Below are 17556 nucleotides of genomic sequence, written 5' to 3' on the forward strand. Positions count from 1 at the left end.
AAATCACCCAATATTTGGAAGATCTGCATAACTCAGAGGACCTATATTTTTCAGAAGACTAATGTATGATGTTACATAGTGACACGTGGGTAAAAGACCAGTTCAAAATGCCAGATCGGGGCACCTAGCTGGCTCAGCCAGTGGAGCATGTGACTCTTCATCTCAGGGGTGTGAGTTCAGCCCCACACTGGACATAAAGCTTACTTAAAAAAAAAAAAAAAAAGCCAGATAGCTCAGTGGAGTTTAATGTAACAAAGCATGAAAAAGTAGTACATCAATATGGTTTCAGATTCTATACTGTGACTCACCTTTAAGGAGCTAGCATATGTTGAATTCTGGCATAGTAGCAAATAAAAATACCCACAATTTTCTGAAAAGACTATTTTTAAAAATATTTTGTTTATTCATTCATGAGAGACACAGAGAGAGAGAGAGGCAGAGACACAGGCAGAGGGAAAAGCAGGCTCCATGCAGGGAGCCCGACATGGGACTCGATCCCGGGGCTCCAGGATCACACCCTGGGCTGAAGGCGGCACTAAACCACTGAGCCACCCAGGCTGCCCAAGACTACTAAAATATTAAAATACTCCTCCTTGGATCCCTGGGTGGCGCAGCGGTTTGGCGCCTGCCTTGGGCCCGGGGCACGATCCTGGAGACCCGGGATCGAATCCCACGTCGGGCTCCGGGTGCATGGAGCCTGCTTCTCCTTCTGCCTGTGTCTCTGCCTCTCTCTCTCTCTGTGTGACTATCATAAATAAATAAAAAATTAAAAAAAATAAATAAAATAAAATACTCCTCCTTTTCCCAACTATTTATGTGTGTTTTCAAACGCTTCCATTGAAACAATGTATTGCAACACATTGAGTGCAGAAGGAGCTAGTAGAATCCAGCTGTCTTCTATTAATATCCATAGCACAGAGATTTGCAAAGCTATAAAATAAACAATCCCATTCTTTTTTTTTTAAAGATTTTTAAATATTTATTTATTCATGAGAGGCACAGAGAGAGAGACAGAGACACAGGCAGAGGAAGAAGCAGGCTCCCTGCAGGGAGCCCAGTGTGAGACTTGATCCCAAGACTCCAGGATCATGACCTGAGCCAAAGGCAGATGCTCAACCACTGAGCCACCCAGGTGCCCCTCTTTTAAATTTCTTCTAGAGTAAATATCAATAGATATAATCCACATAAAGTTTATTTTAAAACATCTTCCAGGGCACCTGGGCAACTCAGTTGGTTAAGCATCCAACTCTTGGTTTTGGCTTAGGTCATGATCTCAGGGTCCTGAGATCAAGCCCCAAGTCAATGAGTCTCTGTGCTCAGTGCAGAGTCCGCTTATGATTCTCTTCTCTCCTTCTCCCTCTGCCCCCACCCTGCAAGTGCACATGGGCTCTCTCTTGCTTTCAAATTGATCTTTTAAAAATAAAATAAAAAATAAAACATCTCCCAGCAATGGTTACAGTTAACAATGGTGTACCAAGTGGACCAGTTTCCTAGGGCTGCCATAACAAAGTACCACAAACTGAATGGTTTAAAACAACTGAAATTTATTTTCTCACATTTCAGAAGCTGCAAGTCCCAAATCAAGGTGTCAGCAGGGCCACACTCTCTCTGAAGGCTCTAGGGGAGAAGTGTTCTTCACCTCTTCTGACTTCTGGTGGGCCCTAGGAGTTCTTGGCTCAGGCTGCACCACTCCAACCTGTCACTCATCTTCACATGGCCATCTTCTCTCTGTGTCCTTATTGTCCTCTCTTTCTCTTATCAGGACCTCAATCATTGGATTTAGAGTCCACCTTAATCCATTCTGACATCACCTTCACCTAATTACATCAGCAAAGATCCTATTTCCAAATAAGGTCACATTTTGAGGTTCCAGGAAGACATGAGTTTTTAGGGGGACACTCTGAACCCACTGCAAGTATATTACTGGAAAGAATGCCCTAAACAGTGTGATCTATCAGGAAACAAAGTAAGATGGTGGGAGCAGAAATGATGGAAAGTGGAACTGGCCTCAGCCCTCCAGGACATGAACTCCTCAGGACCCCCCCTGCCCCTCTCCCCTGGCCATGAGACTAATAACTAGGATTAAGTTATTACAGAGCCTAGCTGGGCTCTGCTGGACCCAGTGATGGAGGACAGGAGCTGTGGGTTCTAGAGACAACACATGAGACAAGTGTCAAAGGATGCTCAAAGAGGGTGGAAAGTAGAGTTGGTTAAGGGAGCATGTATTGCTTTGGGAGCATCATCCCAGAACACTGGCTTTATCACACTGGTATTTATCCTTTAAGATGGTACGGTTATATGGCTAAGGTGGCTCTTAATGGCATGATGAGGTAAGGCCCACTCTAAGGGAGGCAAGGCATGCCTAAAAGGCTCAGAGAGGCGGCCATGCTACCATGGACATGCTTCCTAAGGCTGGGAAAAGCCCCAGATGAGGACCTGCAGGATATACATATATCAAATTATTTTTTTAAAGATTTTATTTATTTATGAGAGACACAGAGAGAGAGAGAGAGAGGCAGAGACACAGGCGGAGGGAGAAGCAGTCTCCATGCAGGGAGCCCAACATGGGACTCGATCCCAGGTCTCCAGGATCAGGCCCTGGGCTGAAGGCAGCGCTAAACCACTGAGCCACCCGGGCTGCCCCCACAAAAAACAAATTAGTAAGGAAGGCACAGTGAAGGTGCATCAGAATCAGTAAAAAGCAGAGTGGTGGGATGACAGTAAAGATGCCATCGCAGGAATAGGATCACTGTCACCCTGGGATGACCAACTCCCAAACAGCAGAGGCCTGATGGCAGCACTTCAAACTGTCGGAAGCCAGCAGATCAGAATGATTGTAATGAGCAACAGAGACAAGGTGGCAGCCAGGGAGGCCTGATCCACAGAGAGTTACAGTGACAGCTATGAAAACTCAGCATCCCAGAAGGCAGACAGATAGGCAGCCAACAGGGCCGCTGCTCAGTCCGTACAATTAGAAGAAACAAAAGATGCTCACCAGGGACTATGGCAATGACCCCGATACAAAGTAATAAGTCTTTGCCTGTCTTCCATTACCTGAGACAATGTTTGGATCTGGAAGGCACTGACTGAAGGAAGGCTGGGACCCCAGGACCTCAGAACATGAAGCAAATGTATATAGTAATGATTCCTCCTAGACTTCAGCCAAGGAACTGATGGCACTTATTTGGATAACTGTGCCCTAGGGGAGGTGCAATGTATGAACACTTCCTGGACAATTGGACACAGAATCCAAGTTCACATGTATCTCTGAAAACCCAAAGTGTCATCACAGGATGCCTGGGCGGCTCAGCAGTTGAGCATCTACCTTTGGCTCAGGGCATGATCCCAGGTCCTGGGATCGGGTCCCACATCAGGCTTCCCATAGGGAGCCTGCTTCTCCCTCTGCCTATGTCTCTGCCCCTCTCTGTGTATGTCTCATGAATGAATGAATGAATGAATGAGTGATAAATAAATAAATAAATAAATAAATAATCTTCATCACATATCCCTCTTTGGGTGGGGACAGGATAGAGGCCTGGACATCAATGGAGGCCTGGTCCTGTCTGGCTCACAATGGGTCCATTATGTGTATGAACACTGTGGTCATTTCTCTGGTCCCCCAAAGTATAATTGGAATATAGAAACTTTATATTTGGCACAACCCCTTAATTCTTTTGCCTGTGGAGTAAGACGTGTCATAGTGGGGAAGGTCAAGTGTAAATCTCTAAATCAGCAATTTCCTAGGGTTTAGATACTTGCACCTGACCTATAGGGAAGCAGTATTATGATGTGTGGATTATAAGATTGCAGAATGGTGAGACACGGGACAGTTTCTCACTTTGGTTTTGTTTGCATGGCTCGACTCTATACACATTATAGAATTCTTCTGGATCTAAGGTAAACATGACAAAGTCAAATTAATGAGGTTGGGAAAAATGAAGGACTCAGTATGATATGCTTTTTAAGCTGGGATTAAATAAAAACCAAAGGTAGATAAAAGAGATGCAAAAAATGAATGAAAGCATTAGTGGGGAAAATATCCGTCCCTTAATTGGATGTCTTCTTCATTCTGTGTCTAGAAGTGAAGCACCATCACACATGTCTATCAGCACATATCATTTTCTTTTTATTTATTTTTAAAAAGATTTTATTTATTCATGAGAGACACAGAGAGAGGCAGAGACACAGGCAGAGGGAGAAGCAGGCTCCATGCAGGGAGCCCAGCATGGGACTCCATCTCAGGTCTCCAGGATCACGCCCTGGGCTGAAGGTGGTGCTAAACCACTGAGATACCCAGTCTGCCTTATTTCTTTATTTTTTAAACAAATTATTTGTTTTAAGTACAAACCTCTGAGAAAACTGGACAACCACATATAAAGGAATGAGACTGGACCACTTTCTCACACCAAACACACACATAAACTCACAATGGATTAAAGACCAACGTGAAGGGACACCTGGGTGGCACACCCTTTGGCTCAGGGTGTGATCCAAGCATCTTGAGATCAAGTCCTGCATCAGGCTCCCTGCCTGGAGCCTGCTTCTCCCTCTGCCTATGTCTCTGCCTCTCTCTCTCTCTCTCTCTCTCTTTCTCTGTGTGTGTGTGTGTCTCCTATGAATAAATAAATAAAATCTTTAAAAATATAAAATAAAGACCTAAATGTGAGACCTGAAACCATAAAACTCCTAGAAGAAAATACAGGCAAGAATCTCTGTGACCTCAGCCATAACATTTTTCTAGATCTGCCTCCTCAGGTGACAGAAACAAAAGCAAAATGAAACTATTGGGACGACATCAAAATAAAAAGCTTTTGCTCAGTGAAGGTAATGATCAATGAAACCACAAGACAACCTACTGGATGGGAGAAAGATATTTGCAGATATATCCGATAAGGGGTTAATAACCAAAATATATGAAGAACTTATACAACTCAATACCAAAAAAAAAAAATCATCTGATTAAAATGGGCAGAAGATATGAACAGACATTTTCCAAGGAAGACATACATACAAATTGCCAACAGACACATGAAAAGATGCTCAACATCACCAATTATCAGTGAAATGCAAATCAAAACCACAGTAAAACATCTCTTTACACCTGTTAGAACAGCTAGAATCAGAAAGACAAGAAACAACAGGTGTTGGCAAGAATGTGGAGAAAAAGGAACCCTCGCACACTGTTGGTAGGAATGCAAATTGGTACAGACACTTTGGAAAACAGTCGGGAGGTTCTTCAAAAAATTAAAAATAGAACTACCACATGATCCAGTAATTCCACTACTGGTATCTACCGAAAGAAAGCAAAAACTCTAATTTAAAAAGACATGTGCAGGCAGCCCGGGTAGCTCAGCGGTTTAGCGCCTGCCTTTGGCCCACGGCACGATCCTGGAGTACCGGATCGAGTCCCACGCCGGGCTCCCTGCATGGAGCCTGCTTCTCCCTCTGCCTGTGTCTCTGCCTCTCTCTCTCTCTCTCTCTCTCTCTCTCTCGATCATAAATAAATAAATAAATAAATAAATAAATAAATAAATATTAAAAAAAAAAGGGGGGGGGAATCCCTGGGTGGCTCAGCGGTTTAGTGCCTGCCTTTGGCCCAGGGCCCGATCCTGGGGTCCCGGGATCGAGTCCCACGCCGGGCTCCTGGCATGGAGCCTGCTTCTCCCTCCTCCTGTGTCTCTATGTCTCTCTCTCTCTCTCTGTGTCTATCATGAGTAAATAAATAAATCTTTTAAAATAAATAAATAAATAAATAAATAAATAAATAAAAATAAAAAGACACATATATTCCTATGTTTACTGCAGCATTATTTACAATAGCTAAGATATAGGAGTAACCCAAGTATCCATTGATAAAGATGACAAAGAAGGATATAGAAGACACAGGTCCTGTGTTGGGCTCCTTGCTCAGCAGGGCATCTGCTTCTCCCTCTGCCTCTCTCCCTGCTTTTATGCTCCTGTTCTCTGTCAAATAAAATCTTTTAAAAAAAGAAGGATAGGGGATCCCTGGGTGGCTCAGTGGTTTAGCGCCGCCTTCAGCCCAGGGTGTGATCCTGGAGTCCCGGCATCGAGTCCCACGTCGGGCTCCCTGCATGGAGCCTGCTTCTCCCTCTGCCTATGTTTCTACCTCCCTTGCTCTATGTCTCTCATGAATAAATAATTTTTAAAAAAACAAAAAAATAAATAAAAAGACGGATAAAGAAGTTGCGATATATATATATATATATACACACACCATATATAAACAGAATATTACTCAGCCATTAAAAAGAATGAGATCTTGCCATTTGTAACAACATGGATGGACCTAAAGGTATAATGCTAAGTGCAAAAGCAGTCATTCAGAAAGACAAATCCTGTATGATTTCATTCATATGTGGAATCTAAGAAACAAAACAAATGAATAAACAAAGAAAAAAGAGACAAAAAAAACCAGACTCTTAAATACAGAGAACAAACTGGTGGTTGTCAGAGAGGAGGTGGGTGAGACATGGGTGAAATAGATTAAGGGGCTTAAGACACTTATCATGATGAGCACTGATGGTTGTATAGAATTGTTGAATCAGTGTACTGTGCACCTGAAACTAATATAATACTGTATGTCAATTATACTTCAATTTTTTAAATGGTCAAGGAAAGGGAGAAAGTGTAAAACTCTGCCTCCAATCAGGATAGTAAATCAAAACAGTCTAGATCCCCAAAGTGGGAAAATGTATGATACACTTAAAAGACAAAAAAATAAAATAAATAAAATAAAATAAAATAAAGTAAAATAAAATAAAATACCTGGAGGATGCAACCTAGCTTAAGTTACCTCTATGCCCAATGTGGGGCTCAAATTCACAACCCCAAGATCAAGTCACATGCTCTACTGACTGGGCTAACTAGGTGCCCTATTTATTATAGCTTAATTTAATTGATCAGTCTACTTCCTATGAAAACCAGATGGATCCTCCAGAACAACCTATTGCAAACTCAATCAAGTAGTAAGTAGCCCCAGTTGCAGATATGGTCTCTTTTCATTTTCCCTCTTCCTCTCCCCCTCCCCCTCCTCCTTCTTTTGGTGGTAAAATACATATAATATTTACCATCTTAACCATTTGTAAATAAGTACATTCAGTAAGTACATTCACACTGTTACCCAACCACCACCACCATCCATCCCCAGGACACTTTATCTTGCAAAAGTGGAACTCTGTCTCCACTAAACACTAACTCCCTCTGCCCTACTCCCAGCCCTTGGCTCCCACCAACTTCAGAGGTGGTGTCTTTGCTAGAGCAGACTAACCTGGCCTCAGGTGTATGGCATGAGGTTATTGACTTAGACACAAGGAATCAGAATCCCTAGAGGTGGGATCTGGAAATCTACTTTTCACAAGCTTCCCAGAAAGAGGTAAAGGAAAAAAGTGTGGGCAGCCTGGTGGCTCAGCGGTTTAGCGCCACCTTTAGTCCAGAGCCTGATCCTGGAGTCCCTGGATGAGTCCCACGTCGTTGTTGGGCTCCCTGCGTGGAGCCTGCTTCTCCCTCTGCCTATGTTTCTGCCTCTCTCTCTCTCTGTGTGTGTGTGTGTGTGTGTGTGTGTCTTTCATGAATGAATAAATAAAATCTTTAAAAAAAAAAGGAAAAAAGTGTCACGAATGCAGTAAATATTTGTGTAAATACGTACCTTGTAATATAAAAGCCTGTAATGAATGGGTGTGGCAAATGGAAAGTGTTTACCTTGTTACTGTCATTTGAGCATTCTGGACTCTTAAATTTGAGCATTGAGAGTCCAATTTGGATTTACCAGGAGGCTGATGAAGCTTAAGCTTAGATCTGCTTCCTAGCAGGGGCATAACATGGTAGAATGTTCTGGAACAGAGGAAAGGCCAGGGTTGTCACCAAGACGTGTGTCCGATTAATTGCTTAAAGAAAAACCAAAAGCATGGTCATCAATCTGCAAGCACAGCTAGTTTGATGTGACTTAATTGTCTCACTCTGAATATTTATTTTCGTTCTTTTTAAAGAGTTATTTATTCATGAGACACACACAGAGAGAGAGAGAGAGAGAGAGAGAGAGAGAGAGAAGACATAGGCAGAGGGAGAAGCAGGCTCTTTGCAGGAGCCCAAATCAGGTCTCGATCCCAGATCCCGTGATCATGCCCTGGGCCGAAGGAACTGCCCAACCACCCAGGTGTCCCTGAATATTTATTTTCATAAATAGTTTGTATTCATAATTTTATATTGAAATGTAGCCTTACAAAACGTGGATCTGCCCCTGATTTCTGAGGTCTAGAATGGTTCTTTGTTCTTTTAGAACTTGGCCCCAGGTGCACCTGGGTAGCTCAGTTTCTTGAGCATCTGACTCTTGATTTCAGCTAAGGTCATGATCTCAGGGTCCTGAGATAGAGCCCCGTATCAGTTTCCTTGCTCAGCGCAGAGTCTGTTTGTCCCTCTTCCGCCCCCCTTGGTCTCTCTCTCTCTCACTCACTCTCTCTCTCAAATAAATAAATAAATAAATAAGATCTTAAAAAAAAGAACTTGGTCCCATTCCCCCTCAGGTTTGTAATGTCCCAAGCACTATGGCAGGTGGCTCTGGACCCCACCTCCGCAATAGAACTGGCAGTGGCACATATTCAGCTTGGAAACTCTTTCCTTTACCGGCCAGCCAGGGATCCTTGCCTCACAAAGTAGACTCCTGTGGCCAGCCACCCAGACCCTGCTCCCTGCTGCTCAGCAATGGACCTCAGATGACAAGACACCACGTGTACACTTGGGTGTACCCACTATTGCCTTTCTCACGCTCCTGAAACCATTCAAAGTTTCATTATACCTGCTTGAAGTGCCTGGGGCTTTGCTAGGGCCTCTCAAAACCCAGAGTGAAACTAGTTGCTCATTGGGAACCCTCAGTGGGTGGTAGCTTCTCTTCCACATCACATGCCCAGGCAGCTCCCTGCAGGGCGGTCACTGGCTGTGGCAGGGACACACATGCGCGTGCTCACACATGCAGGTACTCAGTGCCCCAGAGACACAGCCACGCTGGTAAGTGGCCAGGCGATAAGTAAAACCAAGGGGAAAAACACCATTGGCTGGGTCGGTTCTTTTCTGGGACATCTATTGCAACTTGGTATGTTTTTTAAAAGTAAATACAGGGGATCCCTGGGTGGCTCAGCGGTTTGGCGCCTGCCTTTGGCCAGGAGCGCGATCCTGGAGTCCCGGGATCCAGTCCCGCGTCCCGCGTCGGGCTCCCGGCATGGAGCCTGCTTCTCCCTCTGCCTGTGTCTCTGCCTCTCTCTCTCTCTCTATGTCTATCATGAATAAATAAGTAAAATCTTTAAAAAAATAAAAAAATAGGGGATCCCTGGGTGGCGCAGCGGTTTGGCACCTGCCTTTGGCCCAGGGCGCGATCCTGGAGACCCGGGATCGAATCCCACATCGGGCTCCCGGTGCATGGAGCCTGCTTCTCCCTCTGCCTGTGTCTCTGCCTCTCTCTCTCACTGTGTGCCTATCATAAATAAATAAAAATTAAAAAAAATATATCTAATACTTAAAAAAAATAAAAATAAAAAAATAAAAAAATAAAAGTAAACACAACCGCATGTTTATGTTTCAGGTAGCAGATAGCTGCACATGTTGGGGAAGCCCCCCTCTGTCCCACCACTGTCTCCAGAATAGTCATCCCAAGGCATGATGGGGAGGGTTCTGCAGAGCTGCAGATTTTTCCAGACATTCCCCACAGGCTATGTTCCTTCCCATCCTATTACGGAGAAACCAGGGAGAGACTCGTTGGCAGAGTGTGGGCTTCAGAGGCAGAGCATAGCAATTTGTAAATGTTTATTAAAGGAGTCGTCCTTGGCAACCAGCTCTTTATCCTCACTCATGGAAAGGAGATTTGACCTCTCTAAACAAACTGACGCCGGGGGTGGGGAGGCCATGTAGAGTTTCCCAGACAGCTCAGTGCTCTGGTCATTGGATCATTTCACCCATTGGTTTATGAGAGACACAGGAGCCTTTTCTCCAACCAAGCATGATAACCATAGTTAGATTCAAGCATGGGATCATAGCAGAGAGGGCATCATAAAAGCTGGCCAGCAGGCACGATATGGGCCAAGTTGAAGATCACAAAATGCCCCTGAGTAAAGCAGCCTCCCTCCCCCATAGAAAAAGCCCACACTGCCCTGCACTCCCTTCAGGAACACCTGAGGAGGTGCCTGCAGGTGTTCCGTAGAGGAGGCCCAGCTCAGACTTTCTGGGCAGCTCTTGCCCATCCCTGCTGGGAAACCAGCCTCTCACCATGGGCCTGGAACCTCACCCAGCTGGGCATGCCTCAGCTCTCTGTCAGGGCTCCAGGCGAGGGGAGGCACCTGGTTCATGTTCCCTGGAATGCCTGATCCTGTGAGTCACTGGCCTAAGCTCTGATCCTCCCTGACCACTTGTATTATAGCTTGGAGTCAAGTCATTGAGAGTCACAGGGTTGAGGACCCAGATGGCACTCAGAAGCAAGAAGTGGCAAAAATGACCCAAAGGAGGAAAGAGGCCTCAGGTTGATCAGTTCTTATAGAGGTCAAATCTGTATGGAAAGCTCTTATTTATCAGGGAAAAGAAGCCTGCTCAGTGGGTGCCCAACGCAGAGTCCTTGACCCAACGAGGGAACTTGACATTATGTGGTGGGTGTGAGCTTGGGTTGGGTTACCTGCCCCTGCTCCACATGCTCCTGGCAGATCAGGAGAGTAGGCTTCCATTCTCAGGATCAGGGAAAGCAAGCAAGCATGCTCTCTCTGCTCTCCACACTCTCCCCCACATTTGTCCTCGGGGTACACAGGCTTTGGTAGAGCAGATATTCTAAGTGACATTAGGGATTAGGGGTAGGAGTTGAGGCCAAGGGATTCTGTACAGCTGTGATCCAGTCACATCACCTGTTCATTAGCTCATGATATTTATTGAGCAGCCACCACATGCTGAGTTCCCTGGGGATACAGAGGTACACTCAGCCCTAACCCTGCCCTCCAGGACCTTCCAATCCAACCAGCTGGGCCCAAGAGAGCACTGGGAAGCTCACCTCCTGTCTTAACATTGATTCCTTTGACAGTGCCCACAGCTGCCCACATCTCACCATCCACATCAATGCCGAGGACACCATGGGTTTTTGTGACATAGTTGTACCCTAGTGAACACCCCCATCCTGTCAGCTCCGCTGTCCCTTGCTCCTGGTTCCTTGCTCAGGATGTTGGACTGGGGATGGTTGGGAGTCCCAACCTCCCTCGAATGCTCAGTGAATCCCTGTGAAACAGAAACATGACCAGCAGGCCTCAGGTGCTCCGGCCTTCTCCTGGGCACCTATGACTGGGGTCCACAGGCCCCTCCCTGAGTATCTTCAGACTCCCCTTGCTTCTAGGCACAGGGAAAAGCAGTCTGAAGAACAAGTGGCTTGCAGGAATCTGTCCTGACAAGGAGCAGGGAGCAGTCTGCAAGAGAAAATAAGGAAAGGTGTTTCCTATTCCTGTACTTGCTGTTATCTGCAAGCAAATTGAATTTCTGCTGCTCCGGGACATAGGCCCTGCTCACATCACATTGGCACTGACTCTGTTGGGTGCAACCCCTCCAAAGCATCAAGATTTCTTGAGGCCACAGGGCACCCTCCTTCTGATCCCACCCCTTCATCACCCCCAAGCCCCCCTAGACTGGTGTGTGGTACACAGGTGGTCACTTAATGCTCGGGGAAATAAAGTCCTCCCAGAGGCGATCTCACAATGCCTCCATCCCCAGCAACAGAGAGCCCTGGCTGCACCCTGTCCCTATAAATGAAAGCACTGGATAGGAGAGCCCAGGAGTGGAGGTGATGGCTGCCCAGCCCGCAGAGCCCCTCGGGTCATTGCTGTTGTCGGTCCAGAGGTTCCCAAGCTGAACCAGTAAGGGGGCAGGCACTAGAAGGCCTGGGAAGCAGTGACCAGTCAGCACAGATGGCTGCACCTGGCTCAGGTGAGCTCCTGGGCCAGCCTTTGGGTTGGTGCCGGTGCTGGGGCAGGTGTGCCGGCTGCCCAAACACAGCTGGCCCAGCTCTAGAGCCACTTCCAGCAGCTGAGGAGGGGAGCTTCTTCCTCCCCTTGCAGCCACCTGCCCCCTTCTCCATCCCAGACACACCCACATTGAGGTGAGGCTGGGCCACTCTCATTCCCTGGAGCTGAGCCCGCGTAGCCTTCAGCCTGCCACACAGATCACAAACATCCAGGTTCCAGCCTGGTTGTGGGTGCTGAGCTGGTCCCTCGGGGTGGAAACAGCAGCTGACACCACGAGTTTCCTTGGTCCGCCCAGCGCTCCCAGCGCTCCGGGTGTCTTGCAGTCAGCGGGTCGGGGGACCGGCTGGGGGCTACCAGGGCCTCCAGAAGCCGGAGCCGCGGGGAGGCGCCGGCGGCGCGGGGGCAGGTGGGGGCGGCGGGGAGGGCATGGGCCGGCCGCAGGGGTCCCCAGCGCGCCCAGCGTCTGGGGCGGGGCCGCTCGCCCTCCCTCGCAGGTGCTCCAGCAGGCGAGCGCTCACCGCGGGCTCCAGGACGCGGCAGGCGGGCAGCACGCGGGCCAGGCGTGCCAGGCAGGCGCGGTAGCCCTCTCCGTAGCCGTCCGAGGGCGCTGCGGACCGACAGAGGGGTGAGCGCAGGGCGGCGCGAGGCGTCGGGCGGGGTGGGGGGCGGGGCGGGGCACTCACCCTGCGTGCGGGCCGCGCGGTAGGACGCAGGCAGCTCCCGCAGGAAGCGCACGGTCATTTCCAGGATGTCCGCCTTCTCCAGCTTCGAGTAATGGGAGCTCTGCGCCCGGCCACGAGGGAGACGGGCAGAGACGGGGACAAACGAGACAGATCTCCAGCCGACTGCCGTGAGCACCGCTCTCCTGCCTGGGTGTCGGGCTCCGGTGGCCGGGGTGGAGCGGCTCCTCGCGCCAGCCCCACGCGGCCTCGGCCTCGGGCGCCGCGCACAGCCCCCTCGCCGGCTCCTTGCGCAAGGGCCCCTCAGCCCACCCGGCTTGCTCGATCTGCGCCCCGGAGGTCCCACCCAGGCCCCCGAGCGCCCCGGCACCCACCTCCCTGCCCAGCAGCGGCAGGATGAGCCCCTTGAGCTGCCTCAGGCTCGCGTTGATGCGCGCGCGCCGGCGCTTCTCCAGCAGTGGCTTCAGGCTCTGCGGACAGGCGCGGAGGCCGAGGTTACGCGGGTCACAGTCCGGTCCCGCCCCGGCCGCTCAGCCCTCTGTCCCCAGCTCCTACCTTGCGCAGCTCCGCCGGGTCCCCCGCTCTCCGAGGCACCCCCATGCTCGGCGGGGAAGCGGCACCGCTGCGGGCCCTGCTCTGGAGAGACCTGTGCCCACGCGGACGCGAAGCGCAACCCCCCGCCCGAGGGGATGGCCGGCGCGCTCTGGGAGCCAGCGCCCGAGGGGTGCGCACCACGCCAGCGGCCGGGCTTTAAGGAGGCGGTGTCGCCCTGCCGGCCCCGCCCCGTCCCTCCCCACGGAGTCTGGCCGCCTGCGGGTCCCACCTCCAGCCTTTGTTCCTTCGCTGGGTAGGGGCGGGAGGGGGACGGCCGGGCCCCCGGGGTGCTGCTCTTGGCCTTCGCATCCCATCTGCGGCGGGATCGCGGGCCGAGGGCGCACCCCAGCACCTGCAGGGGTGTGTGTGGGCGCCATCGAAGCCTTGGCTGCGGTGAGCTCAGTCTGCAGTTCCTCCTCGACCAGCGCCGCCCTTCGAGCTCAGCGCCTCCCCTGAGCCCCGCCATAGGCCGGGGAAGCCCCCGAGCCTCAGGGAGCCCCCACGTAGGTTTCTAACCACGGGGAAGGACTGCCTCCACGAGTTGCTCCGCGACTGAAAGGCTGAGCTGGGAGAGGACGCCGAGGCCCGAGTAAAGTGTCCCCTAGCCGCTGGGAACTGGCTGGTCGCCGAACTGCCTATCCTGGTTCTAGTAACTCCATAGAACCATATATATTCTTCTATATATATATGTATATATATTAAGATTTTATTTACCCACAAGAGGCAGAGAGAGAGACAGAGACAGAGACACAGGCAGAGGGAGAGGGAGAAGCAGGCTCCATGCAGGGAGCCCGACGTGGGACTCGATCCTAGGTCTCCAGGATCACGCCCTGGCCTGAAGGCGGCGCTAAACCGCTGAGCCACCAGGGCCCTCCATAGAACCTTCTAGCGGCTCACCAAGTTAGGAATTATCGGGTTCTCCCGTGCTCGGTTTTAATTCTTTTTTTTTTTTTTTTTTTTTTTATGATAGTCATACAGAGAGAGAGAGAGAGGCAGAGACATAGACAGAAGAGGGAGAAGCAGGCTCCATGCACTGGGACCCCGACGTGGGACTCGACCCCGGGTTTCCAGGATCGCGCCCTGGGCCAAAGGCAGGCGCCAAACCGCTGCACCACCCAGGGATCCCCCGTGCTCGGTTTTAGATGGGTAAACTGAGACCCAGGGAAGATGAGGCAGTCCTGGAGCCCTGGGCTCGTTTTCATTTCAACTGGATCCAGCTGTGGACAGTTGGAGTTCACGTGACGAGCGGGGCTGGGCGGTCCTGGGTGCCGGCTCCCCGCTGCCAGCCTCGGCCCCAGCGGTGCGCGGGGCCCGCCTCCGCGCCGCGTGGCCGTTGCTGTACCAAACTGGCTGGGCGTCCCCCGCCCATCTGCTCCGGGGGGCCCTCCCCCAACCGGCTGGCAGGGCAACGGATTGCCGGGCGTCGGCGCTGCTGACTGCAGGCCCAGCAGTGGGCGGGCGGTGGGCGGGGCCTCACCGCAGGCGCTGTCCAGGGTGCTGGGTGGGTCCCCCGACTCATTCGTACTCCGAGCCACACCCCGCCGCTCGCTCCAAGTCCCCTTACCCCATGCCCCGCAGCAGGGCCTCATAAAACCAGTATGGCCATCAGGAAGGGGCCCGGAGCAGTCGGGGTGACGGGAGCTCAGGCCACCCATCCCCGTCTGTGTCACTCAAAGGACCAACTGGCCACCATTTATGGAGCACATACTGTATGCCAAGCACCTGTTACCCTCACCTCCATTAACTCCCATAACAGTCTTAATTATGAGAACAAAACATTCAACACATTTGACCCAGTAAGGCCTGGGAATGCCTGAGCCCCTGTCCCCCCTGGCATCATTGAGCCCAGAGTACCTATGGGCCAGCCTCCCCCAAGGTCATGAATTGTTCTTTAAAGGCTCAGAAAAGGACTTTACAGGGCACCTGGGTGACTCAGTGGTTGAGCATCTGCCCTCAGCTCAGATCATGATCCCTGGATCCTGGGATTGAGCCCTGCATTGGGCTCCCCTCAGGGAGCCTGCTTCTCCCTCTGCCTATGTCTCTGTGTTTCTCTGTGTGTCTTTCATAAATAAATAAATAAAATGTTTTTTAAAAGAACAAAAAGGACTTTACAGATTCCTTGGTGGATCACTGATGCCTCACATGTCCCCCCTCACCACACACACTAGTTGACTCAGCTCTGTGCCCACAAGACCACCCTATACCAACGTCTGCATCTTTGCTGAGAAGCCCTCATGCTAGCTCCTGGGGGAATGATCTGGGGACAAAGATTCCTCCTAGAACATCCCTCTCCATGCCTGTGGACCACTGTTGACTCCAAATTTTAAATTTCTTCTCCATTTTTCCCATTGTGTGAAGGACTTTGACCAGGTGGCTCCACCTTTCCCTTCAATCAAAGGATTCTGTAGGGTTTGTTTGGGTTTTTTTTTTTTTAATTTATTTATGATAGTCACAGAGAGAGAGAGAGAGAGAGGCAGAGACACAGGCAGAGGGAGAAGCAGGCTCCATGCACCGGGAGCCTGATGTGGGATTCGATCCTGGGTCTCCAGGATCGTGCCCTGGGCCAAAGGCAGGCGCCAAACCGCTGCGCCACCCAGGGATCCCATTGTTTGGGTTTTTTAAAGATTTTATTTAGGAACGCCTGGGTGGCTCAGCGGTTGAGCATCTGCCTTTGGCTCAGGGCTTGAATCCAGGATCTGGGATGGAGTCCCATATCGGACTCTCTGCGGGGAGCCTGCTTCTCCTTTTATCTATGTCTCTGCCTCTCTCTGTGTGTCTCTCATGAATAAATAAATAAATTTCTAAAAAAATAAAGATTTTATTTATTCATGAGAGACACAGAGAGAGAGACAGAGACACAGGCAGAGGGAGAAGCAGGCTCCTTTTGGGGAGCCCGATGCTGGACTTGATCCCAGGACCCCGCGATCACGACCTGAGCCATCCAGGTGCCCCAGATTCTGTAGGTTTTGTTGGTTACCTAGAGGAAGCAGTTTGTTTATAACCAGGGAAACAGGTAAGACCACCAAGTGAGCAGAGCATGGGGGTGCAGGCTTTAGGGAAGGGTACAGTGGGGACACACTCCACCCTGGTCCCTGCCCTTGGGTGGGAGAGATCTGAATGGGGCAGGTGAATGGCCTGAGCCCAGCAGGGGGATGAGAGAAGGAGGCCTCCTGGTGAGGAGGAAATTGACATCTGGAGGAGACAGTGGAGGTGCTTTAAGCATTTGTGTCACCTTAGGCAAGATACATTAAAAATAGAAACAGGGATGCCTTGGTGGCTCAGTAGTTGAGCATCTGCCTTTGGCTCAGGTCATGATCTTAGGGTCCTGGGATCAAATCCCACATCAGACACCCAATGGGGAGCCTGCTTCTCCCTCTGCCTATGTCTCTGCCTCTCTGTGTCTCTCATGAATAAATAAAATATTTTTTTTTAAAAGAAAGAAACAAATCTCCTGGTGCTTTAGTTTCCCCAGCTGCAAAATGGGGATAGTGATTGTACCTCTCTCATAGTGTCCCTGTGGAGATTAAATATGCAAGTGAAGGTGAAATTATTGTCTTTCCCTGTGGCCATTTGTATTCTGTGCTAAACAAAGTATGGACCACAGAAACTGAGGAGCAGACAGGGTGGACACGCTACAAATGCAATTCAAGTAATGAAGTAGGGAAATTTTAAAAAATATTTTATTTATTTATTTATGAGAGACACATAGAGGCAGAGACACAGGCAGAGGAAGAAGCAGGCTCCCTGTGGGAATCCGATGTAGGACTCGATTCCAGGACCCCAAGTTCATGACCTGAGCCAAAGGCAGACACTCAACCACTGAGCCACTCAGGTGTCCCTGAAGTAAGGAAATTAAGTGAAGACTCATCTGAAATTAAGGAGGAATGGACAGCTTCATCACAGGTAAATATACCTCCATCTTGTCATCTACCCAAAGCAGATCCTGCTGTTAAGAAGGCAGCTTCCGAACCCATCCTGGACCCACAGCAAATCCAAGCATTTGATCAGCTTCATCGTCTCCACCAAGGAAGTTCTGGGCTGGTTCTCCTCACAAACTCCCCTAGAATCACAGCAGTGAGAACTGCAAGTCATGTCGGTGGCTCCCAGGGTGGCCCTGCTTTTAACAGCATCTTCTGGGATGAGAACTTCCAGCTGTAGTTCATTGCCTCACCTGTGACCAAGCACTGAGGCCTCTCTGGGGCCTGGTGCTGGAGACCAGAGACAATCCTAAGGCACCCAGGGAGGGACCCTCCTATGACTGGCTTGGCCCTCTCTGCCTCCCAGCT

General features: G+C 50.0%; 1 protein-coding gene across 1 annotated transcript; it reads right to left on the reverse strand.

The window, feature by feature from the left end:
• Positions 1 to 9798: 9798 nt before the first annotated feature.
• HES2 (hes family bHLH transcription factor 2) lies at positions 9799 to 13467 on the reverse strand. Its single transcript, XM_038537795.1, has 4 exons — positions 13232 to 13467; positions 13051 to 13146; positions 12680 to 12779; positions 9799 to 12603 (listed from the first exon to the last, which is right to left on the reverse strand). Exons 1-4 carry the CDS (start codon positions 13274 to 13276, stop codon positions 12347 to 12349), a joined length of 498 nt encoding a protein of 165 aa, XP_038393723.1. The 5' UTR covers positions 13277 to 13467; the 3' UTR covers positions 9799 to 12346.
• Positions 13468 to 17556: the final 4089 nt, after the last annotated feature.

The sequence above is a fragment of the Canis lupus genome, chromosome 5 (assembly GCF_011100685.1).
Source record: "Canis lupus familiaris isolate Mischka breed German Shepherd chromosome 5, alternate assembly UU_Cfam_GSD_1.0, whole genome shotgun sequence".
Lineage (NCBI taxonomy): Eukaryota > Metazoa > Chordata > Mammalia > Carnivora > Canidae > Canis > Canis lupus.